The following is a 21,170-nucleotide window of genomic DNA, read 5'->3' as shown; positions in this document are numbered from 1 at the left end:
TTATACATCCTCATATTGTATACAGGGGCGGTTTTGTTTTATACGCGCACACAGATAGACAAACACTAGTCGCATTCCATCTTTTAATGGAGGTAGACAAATGCTATTACGATGGATGCTGTTAAGCCCAGTTGTGTCCAGACTGGGTCAGGCCACACACACACAGTGATGATGGATCAGAAGGAAACTGAATAAGAGAATTAGAGAGGGTAGAGAGATAAGGATAGATCTGAGGCATGAAGAGAGAAGAAGCGATTTAGAAATGATATTGAATCGAAAAAGGAGAACAACATGCCACTTATCATTCCAATACATCATTCTTCCTCCCTTTCAAAGCATCCAAACACATTATTCAGACACAGTCACACACAGAGTCACCTAAAAAGAGAGTATGGTATTAATGAGCCCAATTGAAATGCTGACATTTAGGTAGCTTAGAGGGAGATGGGTGGAGGGTGTTGGTGATGATACAAGAAGTGAGGGAGGGTGTGTGGGGTGAAGCCAAGGATAGATTTTGTGACTTCATTTTGAATAATTAGTCATAACAGCAGGGTGTCCAAATGTCACCACTGTCAAGATTGGAGGGACTGTGTTGTTGGTGTGTATCTGTCTCTATGTGTTCTGTGCTTTTGGCCTTTATGTCACTGACACAAAAATATGCCTCGGATTATTTGTTTATGGCATCCTACAGATGAAGAGGTGACATTTAAAAGGACCTATATTTGTGGAGGTGTTAAGCATTTGTTCTTTATGGCTGTGTACATATTAATGTCCTCTCCGCTTTGGATTTGTATCGTAAAGGAAGTAAATGCGATGTTAAATACCATGGCATTCCTAATGCCGTCAGCACACATAGACACACACTCAGTATAGAAAGGTGAAGAACGGCCACAGCATGAAGTATTCACTCAAAATGTTGAAGAGGAAAAATAACCTACACATGTGCGTCCATGTGCATGAAGAGTCATCGACTAAGCTCATCAACAATGATAGCTGATTCATGCTACAAGCCCCTTTCACCCCTGCCCATGTCATGGATCATTTGTCGTGACAACCTGTTTAGGTGCTGTGCTGTTTGGCCTTGCGGTGATTCATCTGTCTAATATGGATAAACTGAGCTGAGCAGAGCAGGCTGTGTACCGTAGTTGCACTCTGTTAGCTTCCAGTCTGCAGCTACACAGCCTTCAGACCCCACAAGTTAATCTTGACATATTTGACTTTTACTAACGCTGCAATCTACTCTACATATTGACTTCTATACAGGGCTCCCTCTCTTTTATTCATAACCTTGGCTGCTGTTGTACATTTTTTCTTTGTGATAGTCTTTTTGGCAGCCTCCAACAGTAGATTCTCACTCCACCCTTGTTTCTCTTTCTTTTGATAGAAATTATTGTGATACTCATTTTGCATGCACCAATTAAGCAGAAAATTACATAATCCCACCCTTTCTGGACACAGTATACTAGGGGTGGAGCATATGCACGCATGCATGCACAGACAAACCTGAGCATCTTAAACAGCAATGGCATTACTGTAAATTGGTGTTAGCATGCAGTGCCCTTACACACCGTAGTGTTTTGTTTCTTATATCAGCCTTAAGAATTGCGGGAATTTTGGAAGTGTGCACTTGCTTTTATGAATACATATATCGACATGCATATACTTTATGCTCATATCTGTGTGCATTTCCCCTTCTTGCCATACTGTAAAAATTCCATTTGTATTTGTACATTTCAAGACCACTATTTGAGGTTTGCAAAACTATAGTGTTAAGAATGTCTTAGCCTTGACACATACCTAAAAAAGACACAAAATAACTGCTCAGAGGAATGGTGCACTATTTATATATAACTGCAGTATTTGTTTTACATGACAAGAATAAAAACAGAAACCCAAGTGGGAGTGTTGTTTCTTGACAGAACAATGCTTTTGCTGTGGCTGATCATTGCCATAAGGCCCCTGTGGTGTGCGCATGCACACACACACGCACACACTCACAGATCACTTATTGTCAAAGGGGAACGTTGAATAGAAGTTAAAAAGTGGAAAGGAGTCATCACACAAGGAATTGTGTGTGTGGGGAAAAAAATGACAGAGCTTTCCAGAGGTGAAGGCCAGGTAGAGAGGAGAAGTCGGACAGAGGAGCTGAAAAAGACTTGCCTGATGAAAGTGAATGAACCTTGACGAGAGAAAGAGAGTTGTACAAAAACCGAGTGAGCAGAGTTACTTTCCAAGTAGATAAATAATAAATGTGATGGGGTTGAGGAAGCTATCTTATGGCCACATTCTAATGCAACAGGTCAGGGGTCATTGTCGTGATAGCCAAGACCCAGCTATAACTTTGCTTGTTTTGGCAGATTTTATCTATCCCCTGTGGCTGCTTGCGAGAACTTTATTTATGCTCCTGTTTTTAACTCAGAGCCAGGAGGGAAGAGCAGAACACTTTGTCATCTTGGTGGGACCACTGATGATTCAGTCAAGAAACACCAGAGAGGAGACAGTGCAATAATATAAACAAGAAAAGAGGGGATGTGTAGAGAGAGACAGACTATGAGAAATAAGGTGAGAAGAGCCTGAGGATAGCTGAAGTGTTAGGAGAAGGCAGCAGAAGAGATAGACGCAGTAAAGTCTGAGATGGGGTTTAGGAGAGTTCTTTGCTGCTTTGTAGCATCAGCTAAACTGAAAAGAACATCCTCTCAGACTACTGCACATCTGTATTTGTCTGTAAACTGCATGTGATTTCAGTTTCATGTGGAAAGGATTCCATTTATTTTCTTCTTATGTAGTTTAGGCTTGTGTGTCTCACCACATGGGTTTTTTGTGCCAGTGCATAAAGATCACAGCATTTAGTATCTTCTCAGAAGATAGGACGAGTGTCAATATCTTATTTTTATAACCTGCAGACCAGTCAATGAAATAAGAATCGAGGTGTATTTTAGAGCTACCTTGTCTTATAAAAACTGTCTGTGTGCTATTCACAAGCAGCATCAGCTGATGTGAGCTCTCAGAAGTCTTACAATCAGGAGTTCTTGATTTGCATGTGCCTAGGAAACAACATACCAACATAAAAATCTCATCCCAGATGTAAAGAAAAGTGGAGGGCCAATCATGATTTGAGACTGCTTTGCTGAGAATGAACTTTCAAGATTACAAGAAAAATAGGGACCTTCAGAAAAGGAAGGACAAAAAGACAGATCCCTGTGGCTCAGATTGAATTATCCACTCATTAAGTGAATTTACATGGACTTAAGTAAGCAGGTTACGGTTGGCTTTTTTGGAAAGCTGATTTTTTAAGTACCGTATCAACCAGAAAGTTGGTTTCATATAAGTGTCTCGTATAAGTCGCAAACTGTTGTGGATCAGCTGCATGTGTCTTTCCTTTCTCTCCCCACTGTACTGTGACATGAAAAGAGAGAGAGAGAAGTCAGAAAGCAGCATTTTCCGCTACTATACAGCTAAAATCTGTGCGCCAGGCTTCTAAAATAAGTTGTAGGTGGAGGAGAAATCAGGTTACCCTGCTGCTGCACGTATACGCAAATTTCCCATAACCGTGTTTCTTAAGTGCATGTAAACACAGTCATTGGAAGAATGTTGGATTGATTGAAAAACGTTTCTTTATCTTTTTATGTGAAAACAGTCAACAGGAGAAATGTATTAGCACCAGATACTCCCGAAGGCTCTCATTTTGCTTTTTTTTTTTTTTTGCTCTTAGCTGTTCTTCCAAATTCTCCAAAGATGGGGTTCTGGAGAAAAAGTTTAGACGTAAGCACACTCAAATAAAAATGTGATTTACTTATCAGGAGACACAGGAAAGACAATTGTGAGTAGCACAGTTTTCCTCTGGGTTCCCTTCTCCTTGATATTTCTCACACCTTGAATATTCATCAGGCCCTTTAAGCATGCATGATCAAGAAGATGTTTTGGCACAAAAGGGTTTAATATTAAAATATACTGTAAGGGTTGGATGTGTGTGTGCTTGCTAAAAGCAGGTGTTTGCCAAAATGGTTTAAACCTTACCTTATTCTTACCTCCTAACTTCGATCAGCTCCTTCCTCCTAACTACTCCCCCCTCTGTTTCCTTTCGTTTGAACTCCCCATCATACTCCCTTCCTCTCCTGAGGCACGTGTGTGTTCACCACATACTTATGTATACTCAGATGTCAAGTTAGACATTGTGGATCTACCCAAGTCTTAAGGGAGAGAGCAAGAAAAAGCATAACAAATAGAGAGGTTAGACAAATTGTATTTGTCATTGCACTCATCTTGTCATGTCATACCTCGCATGCACCCAGGTGCATCCTTGTACGCGATTGCTTCATGTGTGTTTGGGATCATTGGGCTTATTTCTCCTCTGCATGTTTCATGTGTTTCACTTTTAAGCTGTAATAAACTCCCTTGCCCCCTACAGGCCCTGAGGCTTTGCCCTTTTGGTGTTTACTTCTCTTTGCTCACATTTTGTCTGAAACCTGCAGTCTCTTATCATCCCCACTCGCATCCTCGGCATCATTCATTCTCTCTCCTGCCTCTCTCTCCCCTTGTGAAGTGTGCGACCTCTGCAACTTTATTCTGTCCGTCGCCGGGGACATTAGCCAGAGCGGGTCAATGAATATTGATGAGCTCATTCAGAACGCACTCAGTAAAAGGCCAGACACAGAGCTTGCTGGATCCCACAGCTCCACTGGCACTCCCAGTTCGATACGCTGACATTCCCACATTGCGTGTTCTGCCCCTCTCCCTTTTCTGTCTATCTCTCTCTCTCAGTTCAAGGACTGAGATAACTGTCAAGTCACAGAGATGATTTTTTTGTTGATTGGGACAGAAGCTTTGTTGTTTTTAACTAAGAACTCATACAGATTTAAGAAGAAACTGCATTTTTTAATTTGTGTAGGGTACGAATGTAATCGTCCTTGTTCTTTTTTTACATGCACTGTTTAAGTCAGGGTGTGATTTATCAAGATTAAAACCCTCCCAGTAAGTTTGAATCAAACCAGTTCTTATATCTATATTGAAGTGCCCATAAGTACTTCACGTACTGCTCAGTGTAATACTGTATTTTCTGCTCTGCTCACCGGCCATGAAGCTTTTCATTCAGAGTCGTACTGTGCTGTAAGATATGGGGGAGCCCTTGTTCTGTGCAACAATGAACGTTAAAGTTCATGTGAGGTTCACATGAAACTTCAGCAGTCCCACTAATCAGTCTATTTAAGACAAATGTTCTTCTTTTTGTTTCCCTAGATTCTTTGCCCAGCTTTGGCAGGGGAATAACTTTTAATAGCTGCATGTAGATTTTGTTGCCAGCTTACTGCTAAAGTGTTATAAGCAGAGTGGATCAGGCTTTTTCTAGGTATTCACATTTTATAATGAAGCACACAGTGCATGCTGTGAAATCTGTACTGATCTTAGGAGCTGCCTATGCACACACAAAACTGAGGCAGTCACTGTTATACCGTAGGTGAGGTACTGACTTTAATGTACTTATAGTTTTCTAGCAACAATATCTTTAAATACTGGCTTCTTTTAATTGATAAATATATATATATATAACATATACAGTGTCTAATTGCACAGCTGTCTTTTGAGAAATGTTAACACCTTTAGGTTTTGTCAGGGGAGTAGTTTTGCTTATAACTTATTTATTTGAAATAAAGCCTTAATTTGCTAACTCCGAGCACGACCTAACAGGCCAGTTAACACCAAATCTGCATTCTGCCACATGCTTGAGCATTCCCTTATTAAAAATGTTTGGGGTGAACATGGACCCGATGTTACTTGCGAGAACGCTCCCTTTATCAGTCGAAACGTTGCCATCCTAAAAGCATTGTGCCTTGACACCATGCATTTTAGTAAAGTCCAATCAGTTTTCTATTTTATTTTTTTTTTAACCTTTTATGTATTTATTTATTCATTTATTTATTTTCAACAGTGGAGTCTTCCTGGGCCTTATTTTTTGGAGCCCACTTTCATCCAGATAACGAACTATGGGCGACTAGACACTGCTGTACAAATTTCAGATCAGCTTGTATCAGTTTAGAAGTTTTTAATGGTTCTCTTTCCACCATTTTAACAATCCCTCCATTTGACTGAGTCTCTATGTAAATGAGGAAAGTTTTGTAAAATTGGTTACTATGTTGGCAGGACAGAAAAGGAGTGGGCCAAGTATCCACCTTTGAACAAGTCCCTAACTCTCTCCAGGAGTGCTTTGAAGGCTGGCATAAGAGATAGAAACCAGGATGAAAACAAGAATTCTTCTTTTGGGACCGACAGTCACAACATTTTACCATCAAGATATTTATAACAGATTGTGACAGTTTTTATTGTAAAACCTCCAGAAAAAAGTAGCAGAACAAGGAATTGGTAATTGGCACTTTAATGTAGCAAACTGACACCATTAAATGATGAAGTTGATATTTAATAAGACATTTAAAATTTTCATTTACCCTGCCCATTTGATAGAAAGGTAGAATTGATAGAGATCCACATCATGATTGTCAGTGGTAATTACATGTGAAGAATGACAGGGAGAGAGCTGTCAACACAGACAGTCAAAGTAGCACTGATCATTAACCTGTCTACCCCAGTGTTACGCACAGGGGTGATGATTTGTTCACCACATATTTAAACAAGACAGTCACAGCGTCAGCCCTTATCAGCTGTAAAGATATGACATGGTCTCCAACTCTGTCTGCGTCTGTGAGGCATGATATTGGTGGATGTGGCCTTGGAGGTGCAGAGGGTCAGCAGTTGTGTTTGTGTTTCTTACTTGTGAGTTGCTTTGGATGAAAGTATCTGCGGAATGACTTGTGTTGGGCTCTTTCTAACTTGTACTAATCATATGACATGGTGTGTGTAGGGAACAGGGGGAATGTGAGCATCCTTTTCTATCTCCCCAGGTGCTTCACATCAATACCATTCCGTTACTGGGTTGTTTCAAAGCACTCAATACTAGGAGCCTGATTTAACATTCCCATTGACTCCCGGTTTCAATCAGAATGTACACTCCAATTGCATTTGTGGTAGTTAAATGAAAGTTAATACGTACTGCAGCATGCAGAAAAGATGCTTTTACCCTAGTTGACCTTTTTTTGTTACCTTGTTGTGTTTTGATACCTGTATTCCTGTTTAACATTGGCATTTAACACAATCACTTCACAGAGCTGCAAGCATGGCTGTAAACTCTTTTTGATTCACTTTAATAAGAAAACTATTTGTGTCAAATATGCCAGAGAAGATGATTGACGAGCCTCCTCTTTGCCTGCAGTCACCATGTATTCTATCAGTGTGATCCTTTGGCAAGTCCAGCACTACGCAGTTTTGTTCTGGCAGACAGAGACACTAAGCGGCAACTGTTGGGCCTTTTCAAATACTGTATAAACCTCTGATGAGAGTTATTGATGGTATAGGTTCAAGTAGTTATTATTGAACCTTTAACAAACTTCAACTTAGTGCTTGACCAGCATCACTGATTGCTAGGGCACAAGTGCTCTGAGCTATTTCTCAGACATCCCCTGTTGATTGTGAGTAATTGGGCTGTTTGTCTTTAAAATGTCCAGCTTAGTAATAGCTCATGTTTTCACTTTTTAAACCACCCTGTTGTTTTGATAAATTACAGCAAAGCATCCATACAGTGTGTACACCTGATTAATGAGTCACTGTAATCTTCTGAGCTGTGTCTGATAGACTTTGACACACTGTCATTCTGAAAGTAATCAGTTACCAGATCACAGCGTAAACAAATGGCTCACATCTTCAAAATATAGCCTTTGCTGCTTGAAGTGAGCTTTGTGTCTTTATATGGGATTTGTTGTTTTGTTTTAATTTTGTTTTAATCTTAGTGGAGCCAGTCAATAATTTAGTAGAGGAGGGCCAGATTCATTATGAACAGCTCTGGCAACCATTGCATACTGTATTGTACTAGAAGGCCATTTATTCCTCATATCACTTTGAATTTTTCAGTGTGTGTATTCAGGGATTAGTCAAAAGCATGTATTAATTATGGGAACTGTGGTTTTGGACCCTTACCCTTTCAAAATCTTTAAAAAGGCAACAAGTATTTCAAGGTTACTATTTTAAATTATTGATTTAATACAGATTTACTATTTACTACTATATTATACTAAGTTATACTAAGTTTCTAAGCCTCATCACATTAATTTGGTTAAAGCAACATAAAATTGTCAATAGCACTAAACAGCATGTGGTTTGAATACTGCTGGAAATGTTTGAAGTGCTTCTTCAAGTTGAAACTAATGATAATACACTAAGAATGAATGCAAATTTGTCTGATCATTAGTTTTTCTTAGAGGTTTGAGTTGTTATTGCAGGGTCAAAGTTGTTTTAAATCTAATTTATGTGAAAGAATTAGCACATTAAATTGTTAGACCAAGGCAATTGTTTTAAACCTAATAACAAAAAAAGTCTTCAAGGTTTTGTTTTGTTTTTTAAAGCCTGCTGTTGCCATATGCAGTGAAGGGTGAAGTACTCAGATCATTAGTTAGGTAAAAGTAATACCCCAGAGAGAAAATATAGGTACTGCATTTAAAATGTTACTTAAGTAAAAATGCAAAATTATTAACAAACGTGCTTTTTAGGAAGAATGGCTCATTTTGCATCAGTGAATATGGTTATTAATATTAATGCATTCGTGTGTTCATCACTTTATTGTTGCAGCTGCTAATGTTTTTAAATGTTTAAGCCGTTATACATTGCTAATGCTCACATGCTTTGAATTTAATAAGTATAATTTGAATAGCTTTAGGTACTTCTGGATAGCTTGGCAGTTTCACACTGGGGTCAATCAAGTATTTTTACGCTGTATGTTTTTTTTATCTGAAGCTGAAAAGTAACTAGTACAGTAAAATAAAGTAGTAGTGAAGTAACTAGTACAGTAAGCTTTATACCAGTGGAAAAAAACGTACATCCTTTCTGCAAAATTCTGTGAATAGAAAGGCCTTCTGTTACTTGTAAATGTGAAAACCTTTATTAACATTTTATAAGGTGCATCACTAACGTGATAAGTTATTTAATTCAGAAGGTAATAAAAATATTATGTCAGTTGGCATCTAACATTTAATTCTTAAGCTTAAGTCAGTCCCTCCAGAAATTTGTGATGTTGAACCAATCACCTGTGAATTCTGCACGGCCTTCCACATCATAAATGCATCACATGTTTTTAGAAAAGCTGTCATGATATCAGGCACTTAAGGCCGCAACAATCCTGGAAGGACTGATTAATGTAATATTTACACAAATGAAAAGTGTAATGAAAAAAAACACGTTACTTCTGTTTTTTTCTAGCGTCTCAAGCTAATTGACTGTTCACTTTGTTTTGACACTGCCTCAGACACTGAAGCCATGTCTGTATAATCGGTGCTGCAGGAGGGTTCTCATTATAAGTGGGGTGAAATTTTTCAAGCAGGCCCCTAATTTGCACATACTTTCTGATGCTTTGATGCCAGTTTTCTCATTTAATGTCTTGATTGTGTGATGCTAGGACTCCCCAGGGCATAGACCCAAGTGATTTTTGGACAGAACTAACTGCAAGAGGAGTTGATACTCAAAATATTCTACAAAATACTCAAAAACTCAATGTTCAATTGAAAGTGCAAGTATTGGCCTAATTCTATAAAGTATTGGCGAAATTCTCCTTTAAAAGTAATGGTAGTTCGAATCTTCTACTAAAGTAAAAGTACTAAGAAGTTAATTTAACTTTTGCTTAAATGTAAAAGTACTCCGGCTTCACAGATCGTCATAGAAAACTTTCAGCACCATGGAAAAAGAGGAATTATTATGCGTTATCTAAAGGATAAGGTGGAAACACAAGTGGTGGTGAATATCAGTCATCAGCTTTCACCACGTTGGTCATTATTATGTGCAGCCTCCAGGGGCTCGACCTTGAACATTCATGTTGTGATCTTTAATTTGCACTGTTGGCTTTCAGGTTGACATTAGCTGGCCAACAAGACCAAGTTGATGTGACACTAGTGACACAAAACAGTGACACATTTAACAAAAGCCTTAGAAAACACAACTGAAAAATAAAAAAATCTAAACTTAGGTAAAATTAAACAAACTAGATAATGGCATAGGTTCCTTAGGGACCATAAATATGCATGTTAGCTGTTTTTCCCAAACATACTTATTGTCTACTCAAGAGTAGCTCAAAGCCTGGTTAGGATTCAGTAAGTGACGCAAACCTTCATGTACATGAAGATTTGAGAGTATAGCAAGGCATTCTTCGTTTCACCCTGTTTGTCTATCTGCAATATTAATATTCAGGTGTCACCTGTGTGTTGAAAGCAGTTCACATTTAAAAGACCACAGCAGAACACTTTGATGTCAGAGTGTTTATTTTCTGAGGTTTTTTTCCTTTGGGAAAGATGGCGACATATGGAGGAAATTATTTCACAGGAGCATATTGAAGCTTCAGTGTTTTTATTGTATTTGATTGTGTAGGTGTGAACACCTGTGTGTCTGCTTGCATCGTCCTTGTTATGGTTTTGTGTGTGTCTGTGTGTGTGTGTGTCATCCTCTAAATGGAAAGAGAGAAGTCTCATTCCAGTAAATCTCTGGAGGAATAGATGTCTCAACTTTCATCTGTCTAGCTCCTCTCTCACTTACACACACAAACACAAACACAACCACAACACCACGCTCACACATAATTTTGATTCATGAAAAAAAACCATCATCTGGACTTAACTACTGCAGTCATTGTGTGTGTTTGTGTGTGTGTGTGTACACCCACGTGTCTTCTGGCAGTTTTGTGCTCTGCCTATCGATTTGCCCCAAAGCAGCTCCCATCTCTCTGTTGTCTCTCTCATGCACACTTACGCACTTCCTCTGCTTTTTCTCCCCATTTTATTATCATATGCTGATAGCAGGGTTAGACTGCATTGCAGTTTTTAATCAGTGGAAACATACCCTGTCTGACTACACAAGCTTTTTTTGGGCAAACTACAACACTGTCTATAATTGATGTTGGTCCTATAGAATTGCTTTCTTGTACAGCCTTATGAAACCAAAGGAGCGAGGGCGTTTTTAGTTTAGGGTGAAGATTTTATTAAAAAGAATTTATTCAGCAAAACTTATTGTTATTTTAAACAAAAATCTGTGTTATTACAAACAGATAAAGCCAATGTCAGACAGTATTGACCTCACATTGCTTTCTAAGGCAATAAGGTGTTTGGAAATTTTGTAACGCTCAGCAGCACAAATCACAGCAGCTAAAAAAAAACACAGTACCTGTTTTACAATATTACTTTCCACACATTCACCATGTACACAAAAGCCCTCTTATCCACAGAGGTTTTCTGTTTTTTTTTCCTCTTGAAAAGTAAAAGGTTGTCAGAGCAATAATGCAGCTGCTCGTAACTACTAGATGTCATGTTTCATTTACTTCAGCCTCCGCCTCTTCCCTGCTTGCTTTATTTCCATGCTTTCGTCTCACTTTCCATGTCCCTGTGTATCATTTTGCTAAAAGCATGGCTACTCTCAGTCACAGTGGGCGAGCATGTAGCATGTGGTCGGCATTATTTAACAGCACTGTTTCCTGTGCCAGCACAACCAGCATGAGCTAGGAGCTTTTTGTTTGTGTGTTTGCTTTCATGCCTGTGTCCTCTCTGCCACACAGCATCGATTTTATAGAGCATTGCATTGTTTGCTGACCCCTTAGTGGTCAGGAAACAATATGATTCCCTATATCAGTGGTTGCAGCTGGCTTAGATGAATTGTTGTGTTGATAGTATGTGGGGTACTGTATGCGTTTGCCTGTGTGTGGGTGTGTGTGGGTGTGTGTGTTTGTGTGTGTGTGTTTAATTGTACAGCACCTGTTTCCTTTCACTGTATGTGACTCTGTCCTTGTGTGTCTGTGCTTATATTCTGTGTTTAATTTTATTGTTTTTTGGTTTTCTAATAGACTTTTCTATTTCTCTATATTCTTTGTATTCTTCCCCTTCATGCTTTTGGATTGTGTTCAGGCTTAAACTTAAACTATTGGGCAAGACATTTTGCAGAGCTCCACCCCACATTGTGACTGTTGCTACATGTGAAAAGCTGTCTGTTATCTTTCTGTTTAGCAACAGTAGATTTACCTCTTAAATAATATTTTTTAATGAAACAACGGGCCCCTAATTACACTAAGAAGCAGACAAAAGTGTCCTACGTAAATTCTGCTGTAATGGCAAAACAACTCTGAATCGCTATACATGGGCTGTATGTTCCTGGAGCCGTCGCCTGTTGTTTAGCTGATACTGCACAATGACTGCACAAGTTTTTTGTCCCCCAGCTCTTCATGCCTCCACTCACATCTTCCACCGGCTCTGTGAACTGCACATGGCACAGCCGTAATAGAGCTAGAAGAACAGACTGGATTCGATCAACAAATTTGTCACGGTTGCTTTTGAGTGCAAAACCTAAAGCTCCCATGTTTAGCCAGCTCCATTCTCACCAGCAATTGTGCAAGGAACTGTGGTTGGCAAACTTGGCTAAAAACTCTCTTTATGCTCAGTTACAGTTGATGATATTCAATTACAATAGATTTGTGATACCCCCTTGCTTATCCTGCCCATGCAAAGTATAGCCCACAAGCCTGATAATGACATGAATGATATCAATGTCAGTGTTCTGCTCTACCAGCTTCCTGACCTCACATGTTTGAAAAACTGCCTTCCATAACAGTTCATTCAATCCAACCCAAAACCGAAGTTCAGCGGTGCAGTGAGGGTTCATTCTCTTCACTTAACACCTGGTGTTGGTCAGGACCCACAATCTATACACCTGGCTAGTTAAAATATTGGAAAAACAACATTTAGAAATGTGAAGGCAACAAGTTGCTGGTAGCGCCTGTTTTTTGGAGAGGGACTTTAGAAACATCCACTTGTCCGTAATGCGACAATTGTTATTAATGTCTGAGCTGCAGATATAGGATTTTATCCAGCTGTTTAATTCCCGGTAGTGCTTAAAAAAAGTGGCAAAAATGACTTGACTTAGGCCCATTTCTGTGCCTCTGTTATGATGTGGATTGTTTCGCCCCTTACTCTTCAGTCATGGGTTCAGTCAGCATTCCCAGCACACAACATAAATTTTATTTAAGCCTGTTCTGTAGCTTCTTTCTTTTATTGCAAAGATAATTTCCACCTCAGTGTCTTGAGAGTGTTTATTCAATCTATTACTGCTCTTTGTGTACTAATTAACTGTACTGCATCCTCTGCACAGTGAAACCTGTTTTAGCTCCTTCACATGGTCTTGCTGTGGCCTGTCTGTCTGTGTCACAGTAATAGCTTCTAAACTATAACTTTCCTAATGCCATGTTGTTTGGGCACAGGTATGTGAAGTCTCATCACAATCATTTTGGATGTATACAAAACAGGATTTACTGCTGTCAGAAAAAAAAGTCCCTCTATTAAATGTTTTCCCCTTGTGAAGTCAATTCAACCACCTTCTTTGAGTTCTACCTTGCAATTTAAAAAACATCACGAAAACCTTGCAACATGCGTCAGAATTTTTTTGAAAAACTGTCGTGAAACCAGCGAGTTTAGGCTGCATCAATCGCAAAAAGGTCGGCAAAATCCTGGAGGGACTGATTAAGGTGAAGTACCCCCCCCTCAATGTGAGGCCCACTTTAAATGTGACTTTTATAATGAAGGTTTTATTAGCTCAGCAAAGCTTGATTTTATATTTCTAACAGATACATAGTCACAGCCTTGTGATGGCTGTGTTATGTCAGAGTGTAGCTCTCCTTCATGTGATTTTATTAGCAAGTTTATGTAGAGGGTGTGGGGTAGGGGTTAACCAGTTGTTTTTAAAAGCCAGCATATACTGTAATGGTGGCAGACTGCTTGTTTTTAGCATTAAATGTGCTTCCACAGCTCTCTGTGTAGCTGTTTACTGTCTCCTAGAAAAAATATGGTCTTACTAGTTTTTCTCTCTATTTGGTGATCTCAGTATTCGAGGAGGGTATTTCCAAATGAGAATTCCTTAAATTTTATTTAAGAAATGTACTGTGCCCGACACTCATCACTTAGTGTTCAAGCTGTGTTTTAGTGTAAACATCAACTGAATTGATCTTTTCATATCCGATCACTCTTGTATTGTTTTTGACACCAAAATCTAGCCTGGAATTGCAAATCAGAATCACTCCGTGCAGCCTTGCATTTTTAATAAGAAAACAGCTTCAGAATTCGATATTTTTTTCTGACACTTTCTTTAAAAGTATTTCTGCTAATATTGATAAACTAGCAAATACTTTTATTTCCTCTGCATTTCCACACTACCATGGCTTCTATAAAATCCAGATTTAAAAACAAGTGTCATTTACAGTACCTTCCATTAATGAAGGCTTCTGCAGAGTTCTTGAAGGTACAGTCTTGGTTGAAAAAGTAATGGTTTGGCTAATGGTAAAAGTTTTCAAGGATTTTACCTCATCCAGTGATGAGTGCTCTTAAGTTTCCTGCCTTTTTTGCTGGCAAAATTGACAATATTAGAGCATTTTCACTCCTGTTTCCTAGTAGACATGTTTTCCCCCAATCATCCCATTTTCAGCAATTTCACCCCAATTATTGCCTCTAGTCCAGTTGATGTCACGCCCTCAAAATGTTTATTAGAAGTTTGGGATGTTGTTGCCCCCATTCTGCTTCATATAGTTAAGACTCTGTATCACTGACTACTTCAAGACTACCTGTGTGTAGCCTCTTATTGAAACACTTGGCTGTGATTTCTTTGTTCAGCTCCCATTCTCTATGCCCATGCCTGGAGTGGCCCAAGATTCAGTTTCAGCCCAGTTTATTTTTCTTTGCATACAGTATACTTTCTATTACTCAAAATACAGAGACATGTTTGGAAATGATGCACAAATGATACTCAGATGTATCTACCTACACAGCTCAATGATGTACATGATGTAAAAGACTTGATGTCTGTTCATTTATGCTTCAGAAAAACAAAAATCCTTTTCACCAACAAAACCTGCATGTGCAGGTAAAAGGGAGACCTGGTCAGTAAAGAAACCTTATAGGTTTTAGACAATAGCGACGGCATCTAAAGACTTTCTGAAGCCAAATGATACTCTATTTGCGGTGGGTTGGCAAATTCATAAAGCGACAGATCCACAGTAAGTGTTAAAGTATTAGCTGCTACCAGCATCCCTCCCTCCGTTTCTGCCCTCCTGCACTCTGTCTTTGCAGGACACCACAGAGGAAATGTTGATTTTAACCACTAGGCATAATTGATTACCATCCCTCCTTGTTAAGAAAATAAAAGTCTCACAGCTATTTGGCAGAGATTAAATCTGTGTTCTACCGTAGGGGAGTTTTGATATGTGTGTGCGCATCCTGCCAGTAGTGACAGGATGTGATATGTACAGTAGGTGTGGATTTTTACTTGTGATTGTGTCTGTGTGTATTTGCATTTTCTAATGTTTTGTGTAGTGAGAGCAGAATATTTTTTGGAGTCCCGATGTCTTACCTCGCCTGCCCTTGATTTTTTATTTTTTATTTTTCAAGATGAATGTGGCTCTTAAATTTACTGTATAAAATGCTTCACTAGCTACAAAGTGTTCAGTTTTCTGTATTCATAATGCAACGAGGCAATAATAGTGATGAACAGGCTTTGAGATGCAGTTTACATTTGGTGATGGATGTGAGCGCTTTAGATTGCAATGACTTTTTACAGGTAGTTAAGATTCCATTTCTGTTTCCCAAATGACCTCAATTTCCCGAGGGTCCTGAGCTTCAGCTTTACTCATTCATTGCTCAATCTCCCATCATAAGGCGCTTCACTTCAGCGCTAAGCACGAATCTGTGCTGCCTGTAATTTAACCTATGCTTTTATGCATAAATTAGAAATGTATCGCATCTAATGTATCACAACCAGTATGACTATCATATGCATATTATAGGCATTTGTTATCTGTGTAATACCTAATTAACACTCATCTCTTTGGACCAATTGCAACATAGAGAAGTAAAATAATTATATGAGCAAGTCAATAGTAGATGCATTTACATGCATTATTTAAAAGAGGGATTTCTAGGTAACGAGTGCGCTAAACTTAAAGTAATTGCACCAAAAGGGTAATTGTGCTCATTGTGACTCGCTCATTATAAAAAGGTATGGTGTTTATGAAGCTCACTATAGTTGTTCAGCGTGTTAACATCGCTGTATTAATTAGTGTAAAATACAGTGCGCATTTGTTCATAATATATTGTATTGGAGAAATACTATGAATTTGCCAGAATGTATGATAGGTCTTCTTAGTGGGATACTTTAACTAGTACCAGCATGAGTATTTTGGATCACAACAAAGAAGTGCACAGACAGAATCAGATCTAAACCAGCTTCATAACAATAATGTCTGATGTTTGAAAATTAGGTTTCAAAGAACAGTTTTGTCTTTCCGAGTTAATTCACAGACAGCTCCGGCATTCTTAAACATTTGAATTATTCTGTGAATAGACCTTTATTCTCATTATCTGTCAACAGGCTTTAAATAGATATGCAGTCATATAAATTTAATCGCGCTGCTTAGGCTGAAACTGTGTTTTATGAGTCTGGCTGCAAGTGATGTTTTGTAGTGGGTGTTTATGTGTTTGAGTGTGAGTGTGTGCGTGCATGTGTGACAGAGCCTGTCTTTGCAGAAGCCATGCTTTGGCAGGTTTTGGTTCTCCCCTCAGAAATCAGCCGCTCTCTGAACTGTTAAATCACACTAGAAGTCGACCTTTGAGAAGAAAATTAATTACTTTCCCTCTGCCTCCCCCTCCTGTAAATTTGTCCATATTCTTATTTCATTTCTTTATATTTTGTCATACTTTCTCTCTTTCTCATAATGACACAGAATAGGTTAAACCACAGGTTAAATGTGCCATTACGATTGAAGCCTTGTTCCTTCCCTTCAGTGCCCTATTTGAAGCTTGAAGTCTTTGATACTAGTGTAGATTGACTGTGTGTGATTGTCGAAGTCATTCAGGTCTTGCTTTGGCAGGAATGCCTTGCCCACAAACTGCTGCAATCATTAGGTTGTCAAGTTTGTTGAAAGCATGCTTCATTTGAAATCAATTAAAGCTGGTCTCCTGTTTCTGTTCACTGAGACAGACTTCTCAGTGCATGATGCTGGCATTTATCATCATATTGATCCATGACATTGCACTGGCCGATTGTTAAAGAAACAGATGGATGCTCAAGGCAGAATTCTTTTCATTTATGTACCTAATTTGGGCTTTATTCTTTGTTAGAGTTAAAATTCTTAGAGCTGTCCTTTGCTTTCAAATTTCAAGTTGATTTTACATTCTTTCCTCCACCTTCTCTCTCAGGTCCAAATAGAAGATGTGGAGAATGAAGAGAAAAGATATGCTCTCTTCCTGGAGCTGCTGGGGGCTGCTCAGAAGTGGGAGGATTTTCCGATGCTGATGCTCCTTCTGCAAGCGTGGCCACCTATGATCAAAGAGGACGTGTAAGACAACTATTCTTTGACTCGTTCAAGGTTAAAGAGAAAGTTTTATTCATTTTTGGAAATGTGATTATTTTCTTTCTTAGCAATAGAAAGAATGATTGATACGGTATTGTTCTCATGTTTAGTCTGGCAAACATGAAGCTGCAGTCAACAGTGTAGCTAAGCAGGAACCAGGGGAAAGGGCTAAGTAACTAATTAGAAAAAAACCTGCCTAGCAGCACATTTTAAGTTATTAACCAGTCACCATATTATCAATAATCTATACAAAAACTGAATCAGATATCTAAGAAGTTGATGTTGGTGACTATTTGCCGGATTATTTTATACATTCAAACAGAGCCAGGCTGGCTGTTTCTGCTTGTTTGTCTGTACGATAAAATAAATCAACATACATGACCTTGGTGTTAGTACGAAAGTGAATATGCACAGTTACCAAAATATGAGATTAGCATCTCGGATACTGTCAATAATCAGTTGAACTAAGTTGTTCATTTGCTCAAGACCATGTATTTGCAGGAACAAAGTCAACATTGACAAATTCAGATTAATAAGAACTCAAATATATATTCTATAGGCAGATAAGGAAAATGCATATATCATGTTACTAAATACAGGTTTTACGGGAAATACCAGCACTGAAGCAGCTCAGATTAGTCATTCTTACAGCTGTTTTTATATCGACTCTCAATATGTTGGCGCTGCTTCACATTTTTGGGTATAAGTGGCCTCTTTTCCATTCGTAAACGAAGTGGAACTAAATGTGTCTTTGTGTTTAACTTTGTGTCGACCACAGATACAGGGTTTATATGATACCTTGTTTGTTACCGAAATCAGGGGCATGTGAAAACATTGCGATTTTAATGGGCAACTTCTGTGCAATGTTTTCACAGTTCAGTAAGAGAATGGACATGGAGAAGTGTAGCTCTAATTACTCAGGTACAAATATTGCACATAGGCTTTTAGAGCTGAAATAAAGGGGATCGTCTTCGCAAATCTTTAGGGTTTGGGCTTGTTGCACCAGCTAGTGTCTTATGAGCCTCAGCTAGTGTTGGCTGAAATATTGATAAATGCCTAATGATGTGATTGCTCTTTTTCTGCTCCATTGTTCTCAATTTAAAGTGTGAGGTACTCTGAAGACCATTGAAACAATATAGGATCATGTTTTCTGGAGCCTTTTTACTTCCAGCTCAGTCAAACAGACTGAGTTTCAAACAAATGCGATCTGCAATTTAAAGTTCTTCTCCAGTAGTTAGAAACCTGAAGGGACATGCTTTGAATAGGATAGTTAGTTATTCAGACTCAGATGGGTTTGTTGATGAACATAGTTTACATGTTTAAACTGTTCAGTGATAAAGGCCAAAACTACCTGCCTTAAAGGACATTTGCTCTTTCACAATATATGACCCCTAAGTTAGATAAGGGGACTTTACAACCTCAGTGAGTGGGGCTAAGATCTACATGGCTTTACTGACCATGTTGAACTACGCAAGAGAGGACAAAAGAAATTTTTATAGACTATACTTCAGGGCTTGTCCCATGCAGCCGATTTTTGCCCTGATTTGTTGGTGGCGACAATCCGTGGGGCATTTCCTATTCAAGGGTGGTTGTAGCTGATTCTAGGTCAGCGTAGCAGGCTCAAATTGGTCGGGTAGTGTGAGGGGATTACAGAGGTGTTCTTAATGCTTCCAACACGCTCATGCTCCTAATCTGAAATTTTAAATATAAAACATGTTTGACTTGAAATCCTGCAGTGTGAAAGGAACCGCGATGGAAGGTTGAGCAGAAACCAGCAACAGCCAGCGAGAGAAAGCTGACTGTGAAGCATCACCAAACGGATGTTTTCCACTCTGAGACACAAGACACTATATTTTTAATCAACTGTCAGTTTGTCATTTGCAGGCTGGTGTTGTATCATAAGCAAAAGCTGCTTAGCATGAAGGTGAAAACAAATTACTAAAAGTGAGAAACTTGGAAGTTTCTAAAATAAGGGGGAAAATGTTTTTGTTGGTGGGGACTGTGGTTATCGCTCAGAAAATTGGTAATGGGCAGTAGATTAGTCACTGACTTGTCTTTTCTGGCACAGTACACAGTAGGAGAGAAGGGATTAGGTTTGGACAACACAGCCACCTCACCTTAAAACCTGGATTTCACTGACACCTCACTGACTCTGAGTGTTGGAGTTGCAGTCAGAGCAGCGTCTGCTAGAACAGTCAGCTACAGACTAAGCAGTTGTATGTCTGAATTTTCGATTTAAAAGCAAACATAATGAATACAAACTCAACTCCTGATTATGGATTTAGTTTTTTTTTTTTTTTCATCTTGTTCTCATTTACTGTAAATCGCTCGAGGGATTTTGCTGCTACGTTCATACACACACTGACTACTTGATGATGTGCCTCTTTGAAGCATTCAGTAGAACCCTGAAATACAGTTCTGATTTGTGTTAACTGTGCTTTTTATCTACAACAGCTGCAACATCTGACACTCATAATATGAGACAAAACTGAGAATAACTTAACCTTCAAATGCCGCCCTTAAGATGGTGACGAGTTGGGGCATTATCTTTTTTTAGTGTGCAAGACACATGGTTAAGGTTAAGCACTTAATCCGGGTATTTTTGCTGAAGTGTGTTTATTGTGTGTGTACGTGTGTCTGTAGAGTGGGGATTTGTTTCAGTAAGACTACAAGAGGCTGTTTTTGGAGCTATATTGAGTGTTGCATCTCAAAAGCTTATCCTTTAGTCTGTCCGCTGAAACTGAGTCATGATTCGAAGCACGATTTGGGGGTTGGCTGTGACTCACACTGCACCCTACAAAAGATTTGGCAAGCGCGTAGACACTTCTAGTTGCATGCAGCAGTTACCTCCTTGTCCCTTGATAAAAGTGAGCAAATGTGCCTGCAACATGAGCAGACTCTGTTTGCCTCCATGACCACATCATCAGAAGGTGAAGCAGCTTTTAGGGTGAGATTTGTTAGTAAGTGAATGGAAAGATGCCTCTCACATAAGCCCGGCTGTCCTCCCTATCTGGCTTTTTCTCATTTGAAGGCTATTTACTATCTTTATACATCATGTGAATATTTACAGCTTTACTGGCGTTGTGAAATGTGGTTTGATTCTTCGCCTGAGGCTTGACACAGATATGAGACATTGGCTGCACATTAACATCTACAACCTCTATAACATTAGCATTAGCCAGCAGTTATAGGGGCTCTAAAATGGCATTGACTCGTTATTGTGCTAATGATAACGATAATGAAATTATTCATTTCAATAGCATCCATTTTTCTACCAAGATCTAATTTACACATGAGTTGTTCTGTGCTTTCCAGCTTTCTTCCCTATGCCCGATATGCGTTATAGATCCATGAAGGTCATACTACCTCATCATCATTGCCATTTGCTGACTTTAGTGGAAGGGAATTGGTTACTCTTGAGGCATTGGCAAAGGTCTTGAACAGCTCATACAGGACCATGTAGACAAAGTGACGCCCGTCACTGCTGTTCCCTGGTGTTCTCACAGAGAAGGAAAAAATGTTTAATATTAACTGCCGCAGCATTGTGGTCAAACATCTTTCCTTTTCACTTACAAGTTAGTGTCAGAATTTATTAGATCATCTGCAAACCTCTAGGTAATTCTGTCTGCTTTCATGTCAGTCTGTGATTTGAAAGGAAGTTGATGTTCTTATTATTATGTGGCTGACATTCTGCACCTACATAATTTATAAA

The 21,170-nt window shown here is 38.9% G+C and overlaps 1 protein-coding gene across 1 annotated transcript in view; it reads left to right on the top strand.

Moving 5' to 3' along the window:
- nbas (NBAS subunit of NRZ tethering complex) overlaps nucleotides 1–21,170 on the top strand; it is a 138,808-nt gene that overhangs the window by 102,603 nt on the left and 15,035 nt on the right. Inside the window, exon 50 of the mRNA XM_067481454.1 lies at nucleotides 17,304–17,443. Within this exon, the coding sequence (XP_067337555.1) occupies nucleotides 17,304–17,443 (140 nt within the window). The remainder of the gene's footprint in view (nucleotides 1–17,303; nucleotides 17,444–21,170) is intronic.

The sequence above is a fragment of the Channa argus genome, chromosome 17 (assembly GCF_033026475.1).
Source record: "Channa argus isolate prfri chromosome 17, Channa argus male v1.0, whole genome shotgun sequence".
Classification (NCBI taxonomy): Eukaryota; Metazoa; Chordata; class Actinopteri; order Anabantiformes; family Channidae; genus Channa; species Channa argus.
This window is presented reverse-complemented; position numbering and strand designations above follow the sequence as displayed.